Consider the following 24014-nt stretch of genomic DNA (forward strand, 5'->3'; position numbering starts at 1 on the left):
CCGGAAGTGGCGGCGGCGCAGGGCGATGGCGGAGAAGTTCGACTCGCTGGAGGAGCAGCTGGAGAAGTTTGTGGAGAACATCCGGCAGCTCGGCATCATCGTCAGCGACTTCCAGCCCAGCAGCCAGGCCGGGCTCAACCAGAAGCTGTGAGACCCCCGCCGCGCCCGCCCCCGGCTCAGTGGCCCCTGCGCTGGGCGTCTCCCTGGCGGCCGAGCGCTACGCGGCAGCGCCGGCCCCTTGCAGGCGCCCTGGGGCCTTATGGGAAGCGGGCGTGGGGACGCTTCCCGGAGGAGCGACGGCCTGTAACCACTTGTGGGTGGGGAGGCTTGTGGCGCCTCCTCGCCTGCAGGCGCTGTCTCGCCTAGGAGTAGTCAGGGCGGGTCTGTCGGTGATGGACCAGTGTCCACCTGTCAAGTAACGCCTGTCACGTGGCGTGGTGATCAGCAGGGAGCAGGTCTCTAACGTGCAGTTGCATTGGTGTGTGAAGAGCAATACTTAGGTTTAAATAAACTGTAAACTAAACTTTGAAGCATGGTCTATTAGCATGATTCAACAGGATGCAGTGGTGCCAAGTGTACAGCCTGACGGGAAAATATACTGATTTCCAAACCTGTTTGTAGTAGGGTCAAATCTGGGACATGTGATTGCAACAATAATGATTTATTTTGTGAGCGTCCTGTGACGATTAATTAATTCTGTTTGGAAGGGACTCATATACTCGGTATGGTGTGCTGTGTACCAAAGACCTAGATTTAGAAGTGCATTAGGAATCCAGGGCTGCACATGGAAAAGGTGCCATGAGAACCTCCAGAGAACCTTTTCATTCCCTTGTTTATTCTTGCAGCCTCTTGTAGGCAGCAACCCAACAGCAGTGAGATCAGTTATACTTTGAAGCTGAGAAAATGTAGAAGGATGTTTGTAACTAATTTGGGTCTGGTTTTATAGCCACATGATTTTTCTCTTCCCAGGAATTTTATGGTTACCGGCTTGCAAGATATTGACAAGTGCCGACAGCAACTTCACGATATAAGCGTACCTTTAGAGGTTTTTGAGTAAGTAACTTTACATCTGGGGAGCAACCTCCACACATCATCAAATTGAAGAGACAGTTAATCTTGTAGTGTTAGACATTTCCACTGCAGTTTTTGTGTTTTGTTTAATTTGACTTTAGAAATATTCCTAAAGAATCTGAAGGAAAAAGAGTAAGACAAATTATGAGTTATCCATCTATTTTCACGTCTGTTTATTTTGTCATTAATGTTTGCATAAATTGCATAACTCAAGGCTGGGAAAGAGCTTATCTAATTCAGTTACTTGGTACTGTGTATAGCTTTCCATCTCACTCTGGTTCTTTATTCAGGATTCAAATCTTGCTTTAGATTACAAGTGAAAACTAGTTTGTTTTTTATCAGAGCCCCTGTTTTTGTACGCCATAGTCACTGCATATATTTACATAATTGGCAGTCAGTTGTTAATTTTGCATTCACCTGTTATACTCTTACTGATCTAGTTTTGGGCCAAAGTTTAATGGCAGAGCTATGTGAATCAACTTATACTGCTCAGTGAGTTAGCACATTAGTCATTCAATTTCATGAATTCTAAATGACCTCAAATGTGACAAGCTGAGAAATGTGTATAGTATTGCTACTTGTAGATGGCTAAACCAGGTGGTTTCAAAACTTTCTTATAGTTCAGTCTATATTTTAATAGTTTGAGACAATATCTTTCAATTTATTTTCAATCACATAACATCCTTGTGGCAACTATAGTAATTGTTTCTGTGACATAGTAAAATTGGGGAAATACTAATGCCTTTTTAGCACTTTCTAATAAAGTAAATGTGTGACCTTTTTAAAAGAAGATAATTTGAATATTTGGTTTTTTTCATCTCCCCACTTCTGTCTACTCAGTTCTTCCCTTGATGTTCTAGCTGCTTTATTCCTTTCTCCCTGTATACCACTTTGCTACGGTTGTCACATCACTTTGCTTTGCTCTCACTGCTGGTCCATTTGCTGATGGTGACTCCTGTTTCTTCTCCAGCTTTCATGTACTTACTGGTGGTCTGGAGAGAGTTAGCTAGTCACATGGTGCTGATTCCCAGCACATTCTACAATCCTCTAGGCTCTTCACAAGGAAAAGTCTGGACACTTAGAAGCAGCCGGCCATTGAAAACCAGCACCAGATGTTTGCAGATCACTGTCAGGTGCTCCTTGGATCACAGTTTGGGAGCTGCTGGCCTAATCCACATATTAGAATGCATGCTTCAGATGGAGGAACACAAAGCATACTTGTATATGCCTTTCTTTTACTCAGTGTAATTGAGCTTCTCATTGCTGTATTTAGTGAAGATAAGGAATATCTTAACTTACATGATACACTTACATGGCATCTTTCATATTTCCAGATACATAGATCAAGGCCGTAATCCCCAGCTTTACACTAAAGAGTGTTTGGAAAGGGCTTTGGCTAAAAATGAACAAGTAAAAGGCAAAATTGACACTATGAAGGTAAGATGAGTATAATGTATAATGAGTATAATTTGGGGGGAGGGATAGTTCCGTGGTTTGAGCATTGGCCTGATGACTTCCTGAGGTCCCTTCCAACCCTGATATTCTATGATGTATTAAAAATATAATTGTGTTCTTTATAATAAGGATAGGAACCATATTTAAGTATTTCTAAGCCTTGTCATCTTTTTGGAATGATTATCAGATTTTCTTCATTAAGTGGGTTGCACTGCGGCTTATTTCCAATCTATTTATCTTAACTGATAATGTTGCAGCTTGTTTTGTAGTTATGGTCTCTAATTCTATGGTAAGGTTAAATACAAAATCAAACTTTCATTTCTATAGCCATAACACACATCTAATCTAATCTTCTTTATACAGTCTGTTCATAGAGCTGCCACCTCACTTTGATATCTAATGATGGAAAGTGTGCTGTGTAAGAGCTAGTTGGTTTTGTTTCAACTGCTATTCCATAGGTACTGAATGTATAATTTCCTAAGCATGGCTATGGTGTGCAAATTCACCATAAAACAGTTCTAAGAATAGAAAAACATGGAGGATACTTTCTAATTATCTCTTTCTAATAAAGTAAGATGGTTTCTGTTATTTGATAGTTACCCTTGTGTGACCTAAACAGTTCCCCAAAATTCAGGGTCCTGTGGGTTGTATTGGTCAGGAGGAGAAACTGTTGATTGAGCTTGGTATCTTCAATGCATTCCTGCTTATTTTACAAAAAATTCAGAGAGTCATGTTTCCCTGAACATAGCAGGAGTCAAAGAGGAGAGAGTTTCTTTGCTCACAGTTCCAAGCCTCTTTCAACCAACACTCAGCATAAAAATATCTCTAGGCTTTTATCATGCTCCCAGGCAAGCCTTTGTCCTTGACTTTCTGCTCTTTCACTGATTTTTGTTTTGTATTCTTGCTGCTTCCCTGTCTCATACACCGCTGCTAAAGCAATATTCAGTGAAGCCTCTCCATCCACATGTGCCTTGCATGTGTCTGTGTTTTGGCTGGAGGCTGCTATTGTTCCACCTTTCTGGTTTCATAAGAGTTTGAATATTTTTTCTACTTTTCGTGAGTGAAGGGCAGTTTAACCACACCAGTTTCAACAAGGTTTAACCCAACCCATAACAGTATTTTCCCCTTGTGTGATGCTAAAGGGATTAAATCAAAGTTAAAAAAAAAACAAAAAACCCAAACCCACTCTTAAACCCATGAATGGAGGACACTTTACTAACTTTTAGTAGTAACAGCAGTCTGCACTTATTCCCCTTAAATAAAAGCATTGTTATGTTTTCCAAATCTTGTTTGGCCTTATTGCCTTTGGAACACTGATGTGTGGATAATAGTTATAGATGTATAACAAGAAACTGTTGTACCTAACAGTAAAATACATCTTTTGTGAATTTTATCATCTTCAGTATGAGATGAGGCACACAGTGGCAGATGATATTAAATGGAAGTTCAAGTTGATGTTAGTTAAAATGTGTTTGTCTGAATTAGTAGTTTCTTTTCAATAAGATTGTGGGCATCCTGTTTCCTAATGTTTAATCAGCCTTAGGAATTCATTACTGAAAGATATTGAGACAGTTTTTAGCAAGACTCAGAAAAAATCTGCAGCTGAAGAATAGCTAGATTTAAATACGCACAGAGGACAGCAATATGCGTGCTACAAGACATAAATTGATCTCCAGGTTTCAGTGGTCTGTGTTCAGCCTTGTGATGTAGCCTTACATACTTGGCTAAGTGCATTATTCTTTTTATTCCTTCTGAAGTGCTGGGTGTAAGATGCTCTTTTTGGGTAGAATATCAGGCTTGGTGGACCTATTGTGATCTAGCATAATAGTTTTATGTTTAACTATATAAGTCGTATTTCTGATGGAGAGGGTGTGACTGGAGTATGCTGTATGCTGGCTATAGCCAGTTATTGGACACCATAGTACAAATTAGAGAAACTCCTAGGTTGCTCTAATCTGCGTTCAGGGTTGGGATAAAGATTCAGGAAGCCATAATTGATTGGTTCTCAGCATCTTTCCCTCCCTTACTAGAGATTTCCTACCCTTGTCCTGTGATTGTGTGAGGGAAGGAAATCCGCTGTGCTTTGCTAGGTGCTTCCCTGGTCTCAAGTAGTATCAATCAAACTTCTGTTGTTTTCTCCCTGAAGCTCCCACAGCCTGGCAGGGAAGTCAGAACTATTCTCTCCTTCCGCTGTGGTGCACCAAGCGGATGAGTTGCTGAGCTGTTGCATCAGGGAAGGGACAGCAGTTGCTCAGAGGAACTTGGCTCACATCAGAGTTGCTCTTGAGGCTTCAAGAGAAGAGCTAGGAAGCACTGGGGGAAATGGTGGAAAGGGGGCTGATTCAGGCTTCTTAGTTTACAAACTTCAGGACATGGTTCAGCACACTTTCAATTAAGTAAGTGCCGGTTTTCTTCTTTAAAATGATAGACTTGAGGGCCACAAATTGGACATCATTGCGCCAGAGCTTATCAAGAGTCTAGTTTCCTTACCTTTCTTGAAAGAGTTTGATTGCTAGTTTAGTTTATAGAAAATATAAAATAGATTTCAGGCAGTTACTATGAATAAGGGTCTTGTAAGACTTGTTTTTTCTGACTTGAATACCATTCAGTGAGGTCAAGGAATGGTAGACCTGGTTGACTATTATTTGCAAATATTTCAGTGAATAACTTACTCTGTTTGACTGGCTCCAATATATGGCCAATTTTTTTATATTCTAAAATCTTTTTTCATTCTAGAAATTTAAAAGCTTATTGATTCAAGAGCTGACTAAGGTCTTCCCAGAGGACATGGCCAAGTACAAAGCTATTCGAGGAGAAGAACCTCCTCCTTAAGACTGCCTTTGGTATGTTCTAAGATGCCTAATATTTTCATGGAACTGATAATCTTTTGTGAAAATGTTGAGCTCACTGGACAGAAGAAGTTCTTCAGTCTTCCTACTAGGCGTGTTCATGTATGTGGTTATGGGCTGTAAGGGAGCCTGATTACCACGCACTGTTTTTGGGTGGTTTTGTTTTGTTTTGGAAGCCATAATGTTTTCCTACAGACTTTTATGCATCTAAAGATTGCATTTGAAACTTCCTGTACTACTGTGTTCTTTCCACAAAAGTTGTTTGAGGCATGTGTGAGACTTGCAAGCTATTGTACGTCATTTCCCACAAAGTACATTTTTAGTATGGAAAAGAATTATGATCAAGTGCCAGCCTGGATAAATACACTTCTTTTGGAAGCTAGTTATACTTGATTATTATAATAGGCTACAGCCTATCTCATGTGGTGGGTTGGGGAGGAAGGGCGGGAATGAGAATTGACTACTATTAACTAGCTCTTTCCTGATAGTTTATAAAAGCATGACTGGACAGGACTTCTTTCTTTTTACTAAATTTCTGCTGAAATGGAAATCCATTGTCAGGTGCTGTACATCCATGTAACTTTGTCAACCACAACCAAAAAGTCCCCTTCAGTCCTGTGAATGGAAGGACAGGTGGCTGAGGATGGAAAAATTGAACATTTTCAAGGATGGCCTCCCAGCCGTGCTTGCATTTTGTTCAGCATTTGATGCAGAAACAAATCTTTTATTAAGTGTATTGCATTTTCTTTGGGCAAAATATATAATAAACACTTTGAAATGAATATTGTAGCTAGTTCTTCTAGTATGTTTCTGTTCCATACCATCTGTGACAGTCTGTACCTTGGGGGAACATATTGTATATTCTCCATATTATTCATTTTCATATAATTGTGATCTTACATATAAAGCATGCCTTGTACGGTATCAGGGGAAAGGTTATGATCTGCTGAGTCATTTCTCTATCCATATATATGTATATCATTAATGCATATGAAGTTATGAGAATTGTATTATATGGTGGTCACTAAAACATGCTGTAAGTTGTGGAATCAGACAGATATTCGCTCCCAGAGGCAACAACAAGGAAAGTAACCAATGCCCAGGCGGGGTGTCAAATAACCCATCAACAGCCATTGTCTAGCAAGGGAGCTACAATGCAATGACTCACCTGCATGAGACCCCACCAGGGGAATTGCTCAACCTTGCTTGGAGACTCCGCAGTGCCCCACAGACATGCCTGGACTCGTGTTCTGTAAGCATATGGACTGAGAGTATAAAACAGGCAGAGTGGACATATTCTGGGGCCTTCTCCTGCCCCCACCAATGCTGCAAGCAACCAAGACACTGAGAAGAAGATGACAAGACTCCAACACAGAAGATTAGCCCAGGCTTAAAGGACAAACCTGTATATTGAGGACTGCAATATCCAGTGGGGTGAGGAAAAACTGCTTAATCTAGTTGCTGCCCAGTCTAATAAGGTTGAGAGTTTAGATTGTATGCTTATATTTTATTTTATTTTGGTAACCACTCTAACTTGTTATGCTTTGACTTATAATCACTTAAAATCTATCTTTATAGTTAATAAATTTTGTTTGTTTTTGTTCTACCTGAAGCAGTGCATTTGGTTCAAAGTGTGTTACAGGCACCCCTTGGGATAACAGGCCTGCTACATATCAATTTCTTTGTTAAATTGATGAATTTATATAAGCTTGCAACATCCGGCGGGCATAACTGGATACTGCAAGACAGAGGTTCCTAGGGTTGTGTCTGGGACCGGAGATATTGGTTAGTGTCATTTGCTTGCAAGTAGCTTACATGCCAGAGGCTGTGCGTGAACAGCCCAGGAGTGGGGGCTCTCACAGCAGAGCAGAGTAAGGCTGGCTCCCAGAGTCAAGGATTGGAGAGGCCTAGGAGATCACCAGTCCAGATAACACCAGAGGGGAATGTGTCACCATCCCAATATATTTTTCAATAAAATAATAGAGAGAGCTTGTACAAATTAGCACAAGTCGCAGCTACTGTTTATTGTAGATGTTCCTTGCAGGAAAGATTAGTTTAACAGGATCACCATGCAGTGCTATAGTGCACATAGTGAAAGGCTAGCTTCACGGTGGAAAAGGCTGAAAACGTCCCTACTTTTACCATGTTAGGGAGGCGTCCAAATAGTAGCAGATATGCCTCTTGTTCTAATACTTAACATTTCACTGATGTTGGTCTGTATATTGAGATTTAATTTCAGTTTGTTTAAAATCTTGCTGAATTATTTGATCTCACTTGTTACTGTAAAGCAGCTCTCTTACCAGCAGCATAAATAGAGAATACAAAGAGATGTTATGTTTGCATTTGTTTCAAGTGACTTATATAACTCATGAAGGCCACACTTGCATATGCAGCACCTGCATGTATTCTGTATATGCTATCAGCTTTACAGCAACTGTTCTAGCTCCTATTTATATTTAATAAAACTAGAAACAGCAGTGTTTCCTTAACAAAAGAGAGGGTAGGAAGACAGTAAGTTAAGGCAGTATAAATTTCAGATTGCAATAAGTATACATACTCAGTATTGTGGGTGATTAGAAAAGAATTCAGAACGGGGAACTTATTTGTTTCAGATTGATAATAGAATCTTTTGAGGAAGGATAAACCAAGAAAGGTAATCTGGCTAAAAATAAATGAATATAACTTAAGAGTATTTGCTTTCTCACTATAGTTAGGTTTAAAATTTGTGACTATAAAGGTAGTCTCTATCTACTTTGTTTAATTTCAGTCAACTTACACATGTATACAAAACTAATAATAGAAATTTAGGGAATGTCGTTATTTTGAAATTATACCTGAATCCAGTTTTTAAAGCAGAACAGAAATCTTTCAGTTTGAAATTGTTGTCAAAGATGGAATGAATCCAACTCTATGGCATTACCTCTTGAATTTTGAATCTATTTTGGTTTATAAAACTCTGTGGTAAAGAATATAAATAGAGAGTATAAACAAAATCTTCCACTGACCTCCAAGGGACACTTTGTTCATAAAGGCAAGCAGTATGTTCTCCCAGTCCTCTGGAAAAACTTGTTTTTTTTCCTCATTTTTGCCTCACATGGTTTAAAAATGCCCTGTAAGAGAAAAATGTGATTATGGTGTATCTCTCTAGCTAATAGTATCTCTGACTATTTTGTCACTTACTCATGATGATCCCTATTAGGGCCAAAATCTAGTTCTATATATAGAATCCTAAAAGACTAGGGTTGGAAGAGACCTCAGGAGGTCATCTAGTTCAAACCCTTGCTCAAAACAGGACCAACCCTAACTAAATCATCCTAGCCAGGGCTTTGTCAAGTCGGGCCTTAAAAGCCTCTAAGAATGGGGATTCCACCACCTCCCTTGGTAACCCATTCCAGTGCTTCACCAACCTTCTAGTGAAATAGCTTTTCCTATATCCAACCTAGATCTCCCACACTGCAACTGGAGACCATTGCTCCTTGTTCTGTCATCAGCCACCACTGAGAACAGCCTAGATCTGTCCTCTTTGGAACCCTGCTTCAGGTAATTGAAGGCTGCTATCAAATCCCTCTTCTGCCCCCCCCCCCCATTCTGCAGACTAAATAACCCCAGTTCCCTCAGCCTATTTGCATAAGTCATGTGCCCCAGCCCCATAATCATTTTTGTTGCCCTCTGCTGAACTCTCTCCAATTTGCCCATATCCCTTCTGTAGTGGGAGGCCCAATACTGCATGCAGTACTCCAGATGTGGCCTCACCAGTGCCGAATAGAGGAGAATAATCACTTCCCTCGATTTGCTGTCAATGCTCCTACAAATGAAGCCAAATACGCCATTAGCCTTCTTGGCAACAAGGGCATACTGTTGACTCATATTCTATTTCTCATCCACTGTAATCCCCAAGTCCTTTTCTGCATAGCTGCTGCTTAGCCAGTCTGTCCCCAGTCTGTAGCGCTGCATGGGATTCTTCCATCCCAAGTGCAGGACTCTGCACTTGTCCATGTTGAACCACCTCAGATTTCTTTTGGCCCAATCCTCCAATTTGTCTAGGTCACTGTGGACCCTATCCCTACCCTCCATCGTATCTACCTCTCCCCCCAGTTTAGTGTCATCTGCGAATTTGCTGAGGGTGCAATTAATTCCAAGGACTGACCCCTGGGGCACTCTGCTTGATACCGGCTGCCAACTAGACATCGAGCCATTGATCCCTACCCGTTGAGCCCGACAATCTAGCCAGCTTTCTATCCACCTTATAGTCTATTCATCCAATCCATACTTCTTTAACTTGCAGGCCAGAATACTGTGGGAGACTGTATCAAAAGCTTTACTAAAGTCAAGGTATTGCTCCCAGTTATTATGATTTTTATAAACAATATTAACTGCAAAAATAAGAAAATGAGATGGCTTAAGTTTCATTTTTCTTGTAATTGTGTGAAGGATTATAGCTCACTCTTTCATATTTAGCATGTATATACCCATCTTTCAACTGATCATTTGTTAAAATTGAGTAATGAGGTGGTCACTGTTTTAAAAAATATCCCTCACAAGTACTAATTTATTTCATGCGTTTCCATCCATATTCTGCCAAATTATAAGCCTCAGAAAACTGCCATTTGCACACGAGTGGAACAGGAGCAGAAGGGATAAGAACAGAAGAGGATAGCCTGTGGGGAGGTCATGGGTGGATGAGGTAGACATGTGAGGGAGGAGGAGCAGAAATGGTTTGTAACACACTGCCCTCCAGGACCTGGAATAGAGTCCAGTATTCTTTGAGTCCCACACTTTTCTGCTAACAACAAATAGCTGTGAAACCCATAATGTCTGCATTATGGTAGTCATCATGATCACATAGTGATTTTTTTCCATGGGATCAGGCCTCATTTGGTGCACAGTTTGGATGGTGGAAAGGAATGAATCAAGAATGTAATAAATGAATTGGAAGCTGTGTAGCTGAAAGAGGCAGGGAGTGAAAAGATCTTCCTGTAGCTCACGAAAGCTTATGCTCAAATAAATTTGTTAGTCTCTAAGGTGCCACAAGTACTCCTTTTCTTCTTGTAATTAAGGCAGTCAAGTGTGCCCCTGGGAGAATAGGATTCGATCCCTGCCTTTGCCAAGAGTCCTCATGTAATAGTGGGAAAGTCACAAACCTTCACAGTAGCTTCTATGCATTCCTCACTTTCTGGGTGACCAGTTTGAGATACTTAAGGCATGATTTGAAAAGTGCTGAGCACTTTAACTGAACTCAGTGTAAGTTATTCTTTGAACAGCCCAAGGCATCCCAAACTGGGCATCCAAAAAAAGTGAATTTGATAATTTTGACCTAAGTCTCTGTGTATCACTTCCCCATTTTACAGCTTGGGATAACTATACCAATTCACAGGTGTGGTTATTAAGATAAATTAATATTTGTGAAGCATTCAGATGTTGACAGCACTAGAGAAAAGCCTATAAGCAAATTAATAATTTTTATTTGGTGCAGGGCTTGGATGCTTTGTGGTAAATAAGGCTGCACGTTGAACAGTGAGAATAATATAAAATATTGAAATGCTATTTATTCACTGGCCTACATCCATCCTGTACACTGAATGAGGCACGGGTCCTGTAGAAATATTGTAATTAAAAGATGAATCATGATGCATATGCAGAAGAGGGATGGCACAGGAAATCTTCTGGCATTTCCTAAGTTTTTTTGAGTGGTTGACTTCGCACCCGTAGTTGTCTTTTCAATGTAATTTTCAAAAAATGTAATAGACTTAAAAGTAGTATAACTGTAGCCTTAGCAAGACTGGGCCTTCATTTTCCTCTGAGCTGTAATGATTTGTGTGTGTTTCATGTGAATCTTAACGTTGATTCAGTTGATTCTGCCTATTTCTTGGGGATTAATAATGGAAAGAACTGGTACCAAAATACAGGTTGAACCTCTCATCTGGCACTCCCTGGTCTGGCAACGTCTGTAGTCAGACATGGGTGCCGACTCTGTGGGTGCTCCAGGGCTGGAGCACCCATGGGGAAAAATCAGTGGGTGCAGAGCATCCATCGGCGCCAAATTCCCCCCTCAGCCCCGTGCTTACCAACTCCTTTTCCTCCCTCCCAGCGCCTCTGGAGTGCCACGAACAGTTGATTCGTGGCATTCAGCTCCGGGAGGGAGGATGTGGGGCCGGCGTTGGAGCCTCCGGGCAGGGAGTCACACTGGGCGCGAACCCTGGAGGTGCTGCAGCACCCCCTGCACTCCTACTTCCTGCACTTACGGAGATCCTCTGGCACCCTGCATTGACTTCCCGTGGTTCGGCAGATTCTCTGGTTCTGCACTGGTCAGGTCCCGAGGGTGCTGGACTAGAGAGGTTCAACCTGAAGTATCTTTTGAGAGTGTTCACTTTGTTACTGCCTAAAGTAGTGATAGGAGCCAAATATCCCATTTATAATCTTTTTATTAAATTAGTTGCTGTGATTATCTTCAGATGAGAATCTTCAGTCTGGCATTTTGCCCTACTTTTACCCGAACCCCTTTTTCATCAGTGTTTATTCATGCCAACATCTTGTTTACTGCTGCTTTACCAAAAATTGAACCACGTTCTTTAATGTCTTTGAATAATTCAGGGATTGATTATGAAGTTTTTGAAATACACATCTTTTGCATAAAGGCAAGTTTTCTGATACTTCCTATTTTTTCATTTGTTACTGGTTACTTATGAGTTTCGTAAAATAATTGACAGGGGTGACAAATGTGGGTGGTGTTGCTGCTAGTCTCAGGAGTTCCTGTGTATTGGCATCTAGTAGGGAGTACAGCTTGCTGATTCATCAGACCTCAGTGTTCAGAAAGGTAGACCACTGGCTCGGTTCAGTGGGAAAGGTGCTCAGCCAGGTTTATTGTTGACAAAGCAAAGTCCTAGTACCCCAGCTCAGTGGTTACAGGTACACTAACACATGTATGCCTGAAACAAGGTACCAGCTCAATCAACATAACATGATGCTGTCCCCTAGGCCAGTACAAAGTGGTCCCTCCTATGACTTGTCTTATGCATTGAAACAAACAAGTTACCTATTACACTCTAGATGTTGTTAGTTACCAGCTTTGTACCTTGTACCTGCTAGTTTGAACAGAACAACGGGGTCTGTGTCTCTTGTAACATCTCTTAAGTGTTTGCTTACCTAGTTACTGAAGAGGTCTGGGTTTTCTAGTACCATCCTGGCTGTTCAGAAATGTGCTTACTCGGTTAGCAAATATCTGGTGTGTTGCTATTCTGCCAAGGCCAAGCCTAGTTTGGTTCATATGTCCAAGGCTTACAAGAGTAAATCTGAAAAATTATTTAAAAGTAAATAAATAAAGTACATCTTGAGTTATAGCTATTGACTTGCCTTTCAGCCTTGCCAGAAGGGGAAGGCTGTTAGGCAGCATTCATCCTATGAATTCTACCAAGAAACCTGTTTTGCCTAAGACGGAATAAATTGGAAAAATAAAACAATCAAGCTTTTTAATCAAAATATAAAATATTGCAGTTTGAGGGAGACAGGCTAGCCTACAGTTTTAGACATCTTTAATATTAAAATCTTGTACAACTTTTATACTTTCAAACATCAATGATATTGGCCTGTGGAAGGCATGATTTATTTTGTCCACTCCTTTAGGACAGGGGCATGAGGGCAAACTTTTTGGCATGAGGGCCACATTGGGTTTCCGAAATTGTATGGAGGGCTGGTTGGGGAGGCGGTGCCTCCCTAAACAGCCATCCGTGGCACGGCCCCTGCTGCCATCTGCCCCCCCCCCACTTCTCGCCTCCTGACGGCTCCCCAGGATTCCTGCCCCATGCAACCACCCCTTCTCCCTGTCCCGTGACTGCCCCCGGACCCCCCACCTCTGACTGCCCCATGCCGCCTCATCCAACCCCGCCTCTCATTCCTGACTGCCCCCCCGGGACCCCTGCCCCATTCAACCACCCCTATCCCCTGACCGCTTCCCAGAACCCCTGCCCCTGACTGCCCCCCACTGCACCTTTCAACCCCCCCCTTCCTGACTGTGCCCCCGGGACCCCTGCCTGTCCACCTCCCTGTCCCCTGACCGTCTATGGACCCTCCACCCCTGACTGCCCCTGCCCCCTGACCACCACCCCCTAACTTCCCTGCCCTCTCTCCAACCTCTCCTGCTCCTTTACCACGCTGTCTGGAGCACCAGTGGCTGGCGGCACTACAGCTGCACTACCCAAAGCACGAGGACAGGCAGCTGCATCGCCCAGTTGGAGCCAGCCACTGCACACCAAAGAGCACCGGGTCAGGCCAGCTCTGTAGCTGCGCTGCCGCCCACAGCATTGCGGTGGCAGTGCAGTGAGCGGAGGCTGCGGGGGAGGGGAAACAGCGGGGGGAGGGACTGGGGGCGAGCCTCCCGGGCCAGGAGCTAAGGGGCTGGGCAGGAGGGTCCCACGTGCTGGATGTGGGCCGTAGTTTGCCCACCTCTGTTTTTAGGATCAATTAAATAGTGGAAATCCTCCATGCATTCAGCAGGTTCTGTTTCTTTGTATATCATCAGTAATTGCTTCCAAAATAAACAAAGATACAACTTTTAAAAGAAATTACCATTACACCCCTCTGGGTGTGGTGCTTTATTTTTCAAGTCATTGTTTGGTAATCCTTTCTGAAAATATTATGTTCTGTTTGTGCTTAGTTAACTTTGGAATGCTTTTGAGCTTATTCAGATAAGAGTAAAAGTTTATTCTTTTCTGAATCTACCTGTCCTTTTCCATGTAAACTTCAGTTGAATGCAATAATGCTTCAGCAACTCTAGTCTTTGTGCATTTCAAATGAAAATTAGAACCCCCCCCCCAAAAAAACAAAAAAAAACATCATCATCATTATCACTTACAGATGCCTGTTGCTGTGTTAATCAGTAGGCTAAGTTTTCTGGCTTTGTTTCCATGTTCAAAATATTCTTGCTTAGCATACAATTTAGCCAGTTTTATTATTTAGCATGGTGAGCAACTAGTCTTTTTAATTTCAAAAACAAAACACTTAATTTGAAAAACAGGCCTGCTTAAAAAACTCTTGCATGTAAGGAAATGAACGCTTAAGCTGCCCACACAAATGAGTTAAAGTACATTGAAATGCATATATCATCACAACTTAGTGTAATCAAAATTTCAGAACAATTACCTTATCCAGGAGGTGTAACTTGAATTTGAAAGCAAGGATTTTTGTTTGAAGTTACAAGCTGGGAAGTCAATATGGCGTGAACTATTGAGAAGCGTGTTTTTGTTTTAAATCGCCTCCAACCTGGGTAGAATGATAGATTGGTTTAATCATCAATTAAAATCAGCAAGCAGAAAATCTTGATATAAATCAATTTTAATCGTTTTCCATTTGTATTTTATAGTTATTTTCCTAAACATTTTTCATTGCTGATTTAATTTAAAATTAAATGCAGTTGTTATACTAGATTTGACACTGCTTTCGTTAACCAGGAGGATACATTAACTATACATTTAACATACATTTCTTCAGATTCTTAACTTCTACATTTTTATTGTTAAATTTACTAGATAATTAACTTTTTACTTGTGATTTGTATCAAGCTTCATTTGGATGGAAACTGGAATTCAATTAAAGTGTACAGACAGCATTTAAAAAGTTTTATTTAACTAACAAAAAATGTATTGGATAAATACAACAGATGAAACCAAGTGTTTGTGCACATCACAGCTGAAAATGCTGACATTTGAAACAGAAATATTAGCATTTACTCCATTTTAAAGACTGAAAATGACATACGTATTTTGTGCACTACAAGACAAATTGTACCATATTTATAAAGCTTGACCTTAAGTTAGCTATTTTTTCCCCCTGGATCTGTGTATAAAAACCCAGTTTTTAACTCATGAAAGTTCGTGAAGAGGTCTCATTGATTCAATATCTCTTTGTATTTATTAAAATGATGAATATATTATACTATAGAGCCATAGAAATCAGGGTTGGAAGGGACCTCAGGAGGTCATCTAGTCCAACCCCCTGCTCAAAGAAGGACCAATCCCCAACTAAATCATCCCAGCCAGGGCTTTGTCAAGCCTGACCTTAAAAACTTCTAGGGAAGGAGATTCCACCACCTCCCTAGGTAACGCATTCCAGTGTTTCACCACCCTCCTAGTGAAAAAGTTTTTCCTAATATCCCGCCTAAATCTCCCCCACTGCAACTTGAGACCATTACTCCTTGTTCTGTCATCTGCTATCACTGAGAAAAGTCTAGAGCCATCCTCTTTGGAAGCCCCTTTCAGGTTGTTGAAAGCAGCTATCAAATCCCCCCTCATTCTTCTCTTCCGAAGACTAAACATCCCCAGTTCCCTCAGCCTCTCCTCATAAGTCATGTGTTCCAGTCCCCTAATCATTTTTGTTGCCCTCCGCTGGACTCTTTCCAATTTTTCCACATCCTTCTTGTAGTGTGGGTCCCAAAACTGGACACAGTACTCCAGATGAGGCCTCACCAATGTTGAATAGAGGGGAACGATCACGTCCCTCGATCTGCTGGCAATGCCCCTATTTATACATCCCAAAATGCCATTGGCCTTCTTGGCAGCACGGGCACACTGTTGACTCATATCCAGCTTCTCGTCCACTGTAACCCCTAGGTCCTTTTCTGCAGAACTGCTGCCTAGCCACTTGGTCCCTAGTCTGTAGCAGCGCATGGGATTCTTCCGTCCTAAGTGCAGGACTCTGCACTTGTCCTTGTTGAACCTCATCAGATTTCTTTTGGCCCAATCCTCTAATTTGTCTAGGTCCCTCTGTATCCTATGCATCCGATGAAGTGAGCTGTAGCTCACGAAAGCTCATGCTCAAATAAATTGGTTAGTCTCTAAGGTGCCACAAGTACTCCTTTTCTTTTTGCGAATACAGACTAACACGGCTGTTAGTCTGAAACCTACCCTCCAGCGTATCTGCCACTCCTCCCAGTTTAGTGTCATCTGCAAACTTGCTGAGGGTGCAATCCACACCATCCTCCAGATCATTTATGAAGATATTGAACAAAACCGGCCCCGGGACCGACCCTTGGGGCACTCCACTTGATACTGGCTGCCAACTAGACACAGAGCCATTGATCACTACCAGTTGAGCCCGACAATCTAGCCAGCTTTCTATCCACCTTATAGTCCATTCATCCAGCCCATACTTCTTTAACTTGCTGGCAAGAATGCTGTGGGAGACCGTGTCAAAAGCTTTGCTAAAGTCAAGGAACAACACGTCCACTGCTTTCCCTTCATCCACAGAGCCAGTTATCTCATCATAGAAGGCAATTAGATTAGTCAGACATGACTTGCCCTTAGTGAATCCATGCTGGCTGTTCCTGATCACTTTCCTCTCGTTCAAGTGCTTCAGGATTGATTCTTTGAGGACCTGCTCCATGATTTTTCCAGGGACTGAGGTGAGGCTGACTGGCCTGTAGTTCCCAGGATCCTCCTTCTTCCCTTTTTTAAAGATTGGCACTACATTAGCCTTTTTCCAGTCATCTGGGACCTCCCCAGATCGCCATGAGTTTTCAAAGGTAATGGCCAGTGGCTCTGCAATCACATCCGCCAACTCCTTTAGCACTCTTGGATGCAACGCATCCAGCCCCATGGACTTGTGCTCGTCCAGGTTTTCTAAATAGTCCCGAACCACTTCTTTCTCCACAGAGGGCTGGTCACCTCCTCCCCATGCTGTGCTGCCCAGTGCAGTAGTCTGGGAGCTGACCTTGTTCGGGAAGACAGAGGCAAAAAAAGCATTGAGTACATTAGCTTTTTCCACATCCTCTGTCACGAGGTTGCCTCCCTCATTTCTTCTTGTTGCTAACATACCTGAAGAAATCCTTCTTGTTACTCTTAACATCTCTTGTTAGCTGCAACTCCAGGTGTGATTTGGCCTTCCTGATTTCACTCCTGCAAGCCCGAGCAATATTTTTATACTCATCCCTGGTCATTTGTCCAATCTTCCATTTCTTGTAAGCTTCTTTTTTGTATTTAAGAGCAGCAAGGATTTCACTGTTAAGCCAAGCTGGTCACCTGCCATATTTACTATTCTTTCTACACATTGGGATGGTTTGTCCCTGTAACCTCAATAAGGATTCTTTAAAATACCGCCAGCTTTCCTGGACTCCTTTCCCCCTCATGTTATTCTCCCAGGGGATCCTGCCCATCAGTCCCCTGAGGGAGTCAAAGTCTGCTTTTCTGAAGTCCAGGGACCGTATTCTGCTGCTCTCCTTTCTTCCCTGTGTCAGGATCCTGAACTCGACCATCTCATGGTCACTTGCCTCCCAGGTTCCCATCCACTTTTGCTTCACCTACTAATTCTTCCCGGTTTGTGAGCAGCAGGTCAAGAAGAGGTCTGCCCCTAGTTGGTTCCTTCAGCACTTGCACCAGGAAATTGTCCCCTACATTTTCCAAAAACTATGGTTAGGGCTTAACACCAGCTTGCCATAAATTCAAATTTAACTGTAAAAGGATTACTTTTTAAATAAAAACTTTTAATTTAAATTTGTTAAAATTTGCTTTATTTATACAAAAATCATTGATTTTTATCCGATTTTCAAATATTCTGCAGTCTTTGTGAAAACGTTCTCCTTTTTGCCTGCAGAGTAAATGTGGTAATTTTCACACCAAACCAATTTTCCAAGCCAAAGTTATAGGAAGCTTCTTTGGCATAACTATGAAGGAGAAGAGCCTCTCAATAATAAGTTTACATATTGCAAGACTTTTTTTTTCTTCTTCTTCTTCTTCTTCTTCCTTTATTTGAATGCTTATGCAGATGTGTCCCGCCTGCTGGAAAGGAAGCTCTTCTATTAGGGCTTGTCAGTAATAATGAAAAGATCTACCATCAATCAAACATTGCCACTTCCCCCTCATCTCATAAGACCCTCTCCCTTGGGGTGTTACTTCCGGGGCAGAGATTGGCACGTGGCTGGAAGGAAGTCATATGTCTCCACTAAGAACCTCACTCTCTCCCCTGCCTTGCAACCCTCTACAAATTGGTGTCTGTTCCAGCCCTGTAAGACCTCTCCAAAAGCAGGAGTGACCAATCAGGGCAAGTTTCAGGGTGTGATGACCTGTCTGGAAGTGTTGTGCCTCCTCTAAGAACTCCTTCCACTGCTCCATACCAATCCAAGCAGATTCCAGCCTCATAGGACATTCTGGAAGGGAAATGTGTACCAATTAGAATAAGTATTGCACAAGTGTCTAGGCCAGATACTCCATTCTCTGGAGTTTAACAACTGGCTGGTCAGCAGCACTGCCCCTGGAAGTTCCTTGCTGCGTGGAGCAGGCTATCTTGTTTCAAGGGTGTGTTTTCAGAAATCATGGAAATGCTGAGAGGAAACATGGCAGCCTTTACCACCCCTGTGAGAACTAGGAGATTAGTTTGAGCTCAAAGGGTGCTAAATATCTCACAAAGTGCTACATTAGCGACAATTTGGAGGAGGAGGGAGTGGCCATGGGTAGCCCTTTGGCCTAGCTGTTGGCTGGGTACACTGGAACCTGACAGCGAGACTCATGCTATTGTGAGTCAGACCAATGAGTGTGATGTCTGGCCACCATCTGAACCTGTGGAGGAGGGCAACCAAGCCTCCTTGGAGTCACCATCGGACAAAGTGAATTAAGATGTTACTCTGGTAAATAGACTATACAAGTGGAAGTCAGGGGAGTGGGGGGTTGTAATGGGGTAGGAACTGACCTGGGGTTGTGTAAATCTAAAATAGGACTTAAAACTATTTCTTTTTTGAAAAATCTGTCAGCAGTTTGCCATCACCTTTCTAAATGCCGTTGAGAATCCCCTAGGACATCCTGGAACAGATTCACTCTCAGTGGGAATATTATCTTGCATCAGCTGTTTTTATTCATGCCTCTAACAGAGATCAAGAGGAGATGCTGGATAAGAACAAAATGGAAGAATGAGCCAGCTTGGACCCTTGGATGGTATGAGTTCACAATGTCCATTTTCCACAGCATAAAATGGCTGTAAAATGATGTGTTAAACCATGTGATTAATAAAAGATTTTTGTTTAAATTTGGTTGTGGCCCCTCCATACTAGTGTTAGTAAAAGACTTTACAACCAACAGCCATGTGTACACTGGAGGCTCTGTTAAAGAAAATATTACATCTCCAGGGAAGTTGGGAGCTTCAGAGGCATGAATCTTCTTTTTCAAGCTGCCAGAAAACCTAGTAAAACTTTGACTAGAAGACAGATAAGAGCTTGGGTTTCAGAGCAGGATGCTTACATGTTACACAAACCAGTATAAATACGTTTTTAAAGAAATAAGACTGTTACTTCAGGTGTGATGCATAATGGCAAGGCAGTGGTTTTAAGTGGATATGCAGCAGCTCTCCAAACACAACAGTGGTTTTAAGTACATCTTGACAGTGACAGAATGTCTATGTAAATATGCTTGGGCCTAAAAGACAAGATGGGTGGTGAAATATCCCAGGTCTTTATAACTGTTTTCTGGGACAGTTGCGTACCTTGAAAATTACAAACCGATTGGGGGAAAGAATTTCTAAACAAACCTTTAAGCAAATTGTTAAAGTAACATGTCCATCAGTTTGTTACTAATGAAGTCAAAGCAGGGGTTGTGGAGCGGTTTAACAAAACTTTAAAGTCTAAGACTTGGAGATGTATTACAACCAGCAATACCTTTCACTACATTGATGTGTTACCGGAGTTTATAAAGTGTTACATACAGTTCTGTGAAAACTTTGATTGTATCAGACCTTTTGATATTAACTCCTCAAATTCTCTGAAAGTATGGAAAATGGCTTATGGAGAAAGTTTTAAAATAGATCAGATTGTTTCCTCTTTTAGAGAAGGCCACTATATCTTTAAAAAAATGAGTTTTTCAAAAAGGCTATGAACAAACATTTATCACTGGAATATTCATAGTGGATGAAGCCTTAACCAAGGGACAGAGAACTGTATACCAATTAAAAGATTATGGAGATGAGACAGTTACTGGATTTTTTTTACCCTGAAGAATTAAAAAGTTAACCCACAACAGGATAGGATTTACAGGATTGAAAAAGGCCTAGCAGAGAAAGAAAGGGTGAGGACAGAAGTGGCTACCGGTGAAATGGTTGGAGTGGCCCGATAAATTTGTTGTATGGAACACATTTTCAACTCTGACATTTTGCTGTAAAAGAAAACAATTATTCCTGTAAAAAGAGGAAAAAATGAATGGGGATGGGGGGTATATTACTTTTAGCAATGCCAGCTCTGAGGTTTTTTTGCTTTCAAAACAGTAGCTTGAACTTTGCAGTACAGCAGGTTAAGTCCTTGGATCTCGCAGGAGCCTAGGGGGTGGTGATAATAGAAATGCAGTACCTGCACAGCTGGAACAATATCAATGAAGCTACCCTTCTGAAATTGCCTTTGGAGAGAAGAAATGGAGTTTCAACCTGTGACAAGGCTATCACTTGTCCATACCCAAATTACTGGATTATATGAATAATACTATGGCTAATCGTTCAGGGGAACTACCAGAGGTGGTTATGAAGTATGACCCTGCGGGTACAAAAGTTAGACTTAAATCTTCTGATGTTGCTTATCCTTTTTCTATAGGCAGGAAGCTATCTAATATATTGGGTTTGGCCAATTGCAGTGTCCAAACAAGCCCCTTCTCAAGAGACATTACGGGGGTTTCAGCTCCTTGTATCTATACACAAACATCGTAGAACACCAGTTTGTGGGGGACTTTGTTACGCTGCATCCCCATCTGAGGAAGGATCAATGAGTTTGTCACCATTATGTATGATAAACAGCATTATATCACAGTCAGTAAACATCACATCGAAACCATCACCATTGAAATAAAGACAGACCAGAAGAGACATCACTTTGCCAAAAGCATAATGACATCATCAAGCTGCACCTACTCCTGGAGAGAGAGAAGGGTTTTTAAAAAACAAAATGCTATATGGACCTGAAAAATTACAGGGACCCAACCATCTACAGAAACTTCACAAAGCCTGGGCTGGATAGGCCCTTCCTAATATCATGAGGGGAATGTTCTGTAACCTCATTTAAGAAGGGGGCAGCAATTATTAAACCCCATATAAAAACACACACAAAACATAGCCAAAGATGTAGTAAGCCGGGTCTCCTGAGCTTTTCTGGATAAGGTGGGTGGTTACCCACCTGGCCTTAGACGATCGGTAAGGCCGATAATGTATGTATATTAAAAGGAGACTTAAGAAAAAGAGAGGTGTGATGCACAGGGTGCCCAAAACCCTTTAAAAAGAATAACTTTGACATGCAGGGCCAGCCATAAGTGAAAGACCAAGAGAAAACCTGGGAGAAAGAGAAAACACTGTCCATCTGGTAATGAACATGGCTTTTTAATCAACATGGCTTTTGTTCAATGTGGATCTGAAGAGTGCATCAAATTCAAATTTAACTTGTTTCAAATAGCTCCCGCATAGACCAGCATTGAGAAAAGTATATACATTAAGGTACCACCTCTGTTGGCTGTTACGAAGAATGCCCCACTCAGCTTTCTATAGCTGGGAATGTCTTAGATCAGTGGTTTTCAAACTTTTTTTTCTTGTGACCCAGTTGAAGAACATTGTTGATGCCTGTCAAAGTTCCTTCCACACTCTGAACTCTAGGGTACAGATGTGGGGACCTGCATGAAAGACCCCCTAAGCTTATTCTTACCAGCTTAGGTTAAAAACGTCCTCAAGGTACAAACTTTGCCTTGTCCTTGAACCCTATGCTGCCACCACCAAGCGTGTTAGACAAAGAACAGGGAGAGAGCCCACTTGGAGACGTCTTCTCCCCAAAATATCCCCCCAAGCCTTACACCACCTTTCCTGGGGAAGACTTAATAAAAATCCTCACCAGTTTGCATAGGTGAACACAGACCCAAACCTTTGGATCTTAAGAACAATGAAAAAGCAATCAGGATCTTAAAAGAAGAATTTTAATTAAAGAAAAAGTAAATATCTTACAGGTAATCAGATTCAAAACATAGAGAATCCCTCTCGGCAAAACCTTGAGTTACAAAAAGAGACAAAAACAGGAATATACATTCCATTCTGTACAACCTATTTTACCAGCCATTTAACAAAAGGAAATCGAACGCATTTCTAGCTAGATTACTTACTAACTTAACAGAAGTTCTGAAGAGCATTCCTGATCTGTTCCTGGCAAAAGCATCACACAGACAGACACAGCCTTTGTTCCCCCTCCCTCCAGCTTTGAAAGTATCTTGTCTCCTCATTGGTCATTTTGGTCAGGTGCCAGTGAGGTTATCTTAGCTTCTTAACCCTTCACAGGTGAAAGGGTTTTGCCTCTGGCCAGGAGGGATTTTATAGCACTGTGGACAGAAAGGTGGTTACCCTTCCCATTAGATTTATGACATGCCCGTGACCCAACATAATATCTTTTGACTAGAGTTTTCATAAAATCATAATATTGCAATACATTTCCACTTAACCCACTTTACATAACTAAAACTAGACAAAGCCATTACTTTTAAACAAAACATATAAAGGCGATCTGGTTGAGTTTCACTTCCTTAATGTAACTGGTGGGCCTGTTTGTTCATCATGATCTCGTTCCAGTCAGGATCACAGGATGAAAGGGCTACCTGCATATCAGGTCCATTGTTCAGTCAGCTTCTATCTTTGGTTTTTAATCTTGTCATAGTTGAAAATCCCACTTCACACATGTAAGTTGTTGCGAAAGGCAGTAACAAGAGCACACTTACTTTACTTAGCAGTGGTTTGTTGCAAGGATAGGTTCCTGGGTTAGTGGTTCCACACAACAAAGTCCGTTGCTAACTGTGTCCACATATCTATTCAGGAGACACCATCATAGGGCCTAATCACATCAGCCACAATATCAGAGGCTCATTCACCTGCACATCTACCAATGTGATATATGCCATCATGTGCCAGCAAAGCCCCTCTGCCATGTACATTGGTCAAACTGGACAGTCTCTACGTAAAAGAATAAATGGACACAAATCAGACGTCAAGAATTATAACTTTCAAAAACCAGTTGGAGAACACTTCAATCTCTCTGGTCACTCGATTTCTTTTGGCCCTATCCTTTCTTTTGGCCAATTTCTTTTGGCCCAATCCTCTAATTTGTCTAGGTCCCTCTGTATCCTATCCCTACCCTCCAGCGTATTTACCACTCCTCCCAGTGTAGTGTCATCTGCAAACTTGCTGAGGGTGCAATCCATGCCATCCTCCAGATCATTAATGAAGATAATGAATAAAACCGGCCCCAGGACTGACCCTTGGGGCACTCCGCTTGATACCAGCTACTAAGTAGACATGGAGCCATTGATCACTACGCGTTGAGCCCGATGATGTAGCCAGCTTTCTATCCACCTTATAGTGCATTCATCCAGCCCATACTTCTTTAACGTGCTGGCAAGAATACTGTGGGAGACCGTATGAAAAGCTTTGCTAAAGTCAAAATACATCACGTCCACTGCTTTCCCCTCATCCACAGAGCCAGTTATCACAGAAGGCAGTTAGGTTAGTCAGGCATGACTTGCCTTTGGTGAATCCATGCTGACTGTTCCTGATCACTTTCCTCTCCTCTAAGTGCTTCAGAATTGATTCCTTGAGGACCTGCTCCATGATTTTTCCAGAGACTGAGGTGAGGCTGACAGGCCTTTAGTTCCTTGGATCCTC

The 24014-nt window shown here is 41.9% G+C and overlaps 1 protein-coding gene across 3 annotated transcripts; it reads left to right on the forward strand.

Annotated features, from left to right (window-relative positions):
* On the forward strand, window positions 1-19379 carry MED10 (mediator complex subunit 10). Of its 3 annotated transcripts, none has more exons than XM_084620696.1 (4): window positions 1-147; window positions 970-1053; window positions 2406-2508; window positions 19225-19379. In XM_084620696.1, exons 1-4 carry the CDS (start codon window positions 26-28, stop codon window positions 19246-19248), a joined length of 333 nt encoding a protein of 110 aa, XP_084476822.1. In that variant the 5' UTR covers window positions 1-25; the 3' UTR covers window positions 19249-19379. The 3 variants fall into 3 exon arrangements, with proteins under 3 accessions (XP_084476822.1, XP_084476820.1, XP_084476821.1); XM_084620694.1 differs by having other exon boundaries at window positions 19108-19238; XM_084620695.1 differs by lacking the exon at window positions 19225-19379 and adding an exon at window positions 5263-6987.
* The last annotated feature ends 4635 nt before the right edge of the window (window positions 19380-24014 follow it).

The sequence above is a fragment of the Lepidochelys olivacea genome (genome assembly GCF_965140295.1).
Source record: "Lepidochelys olivacea isolate rLepOli2 genome assembly, chromosome: 2".
NCBI classification, from domain to species: Eukaryota; Metazoa; Chordata; order Testudines; family Cheloniidae; genus Lepidochelys; species Lepidochelys olivacea.

What these genes read in the sequence shown, in the direction of transcription:
- MED10 (XM_084620694.1), top strand. Translation starts at nt 26, where the DNA reads ATGGCGGAGAAGTTCGACTCGCTGGAGGAGCAGCTGGAGAAGTTTGTG. An exon ending in GCCGGGCTCAACCAGAAGCT is followed by an intron (nt 148 to 969) that starts GTGAGACCCCCG and finishes TTCTCTTCCCAG; the next exon opens with GAATTTTATGGTTACCGGCT. An exon ending in GTACCTTTAGAGGTTTTTGA is followed by an intron (nt 1,054 to 2,405) that starts GTAAGTAACTTT and finishes TCATATTTCCAG; the next exon opens with ATACATAGATCAAGGCCGTA.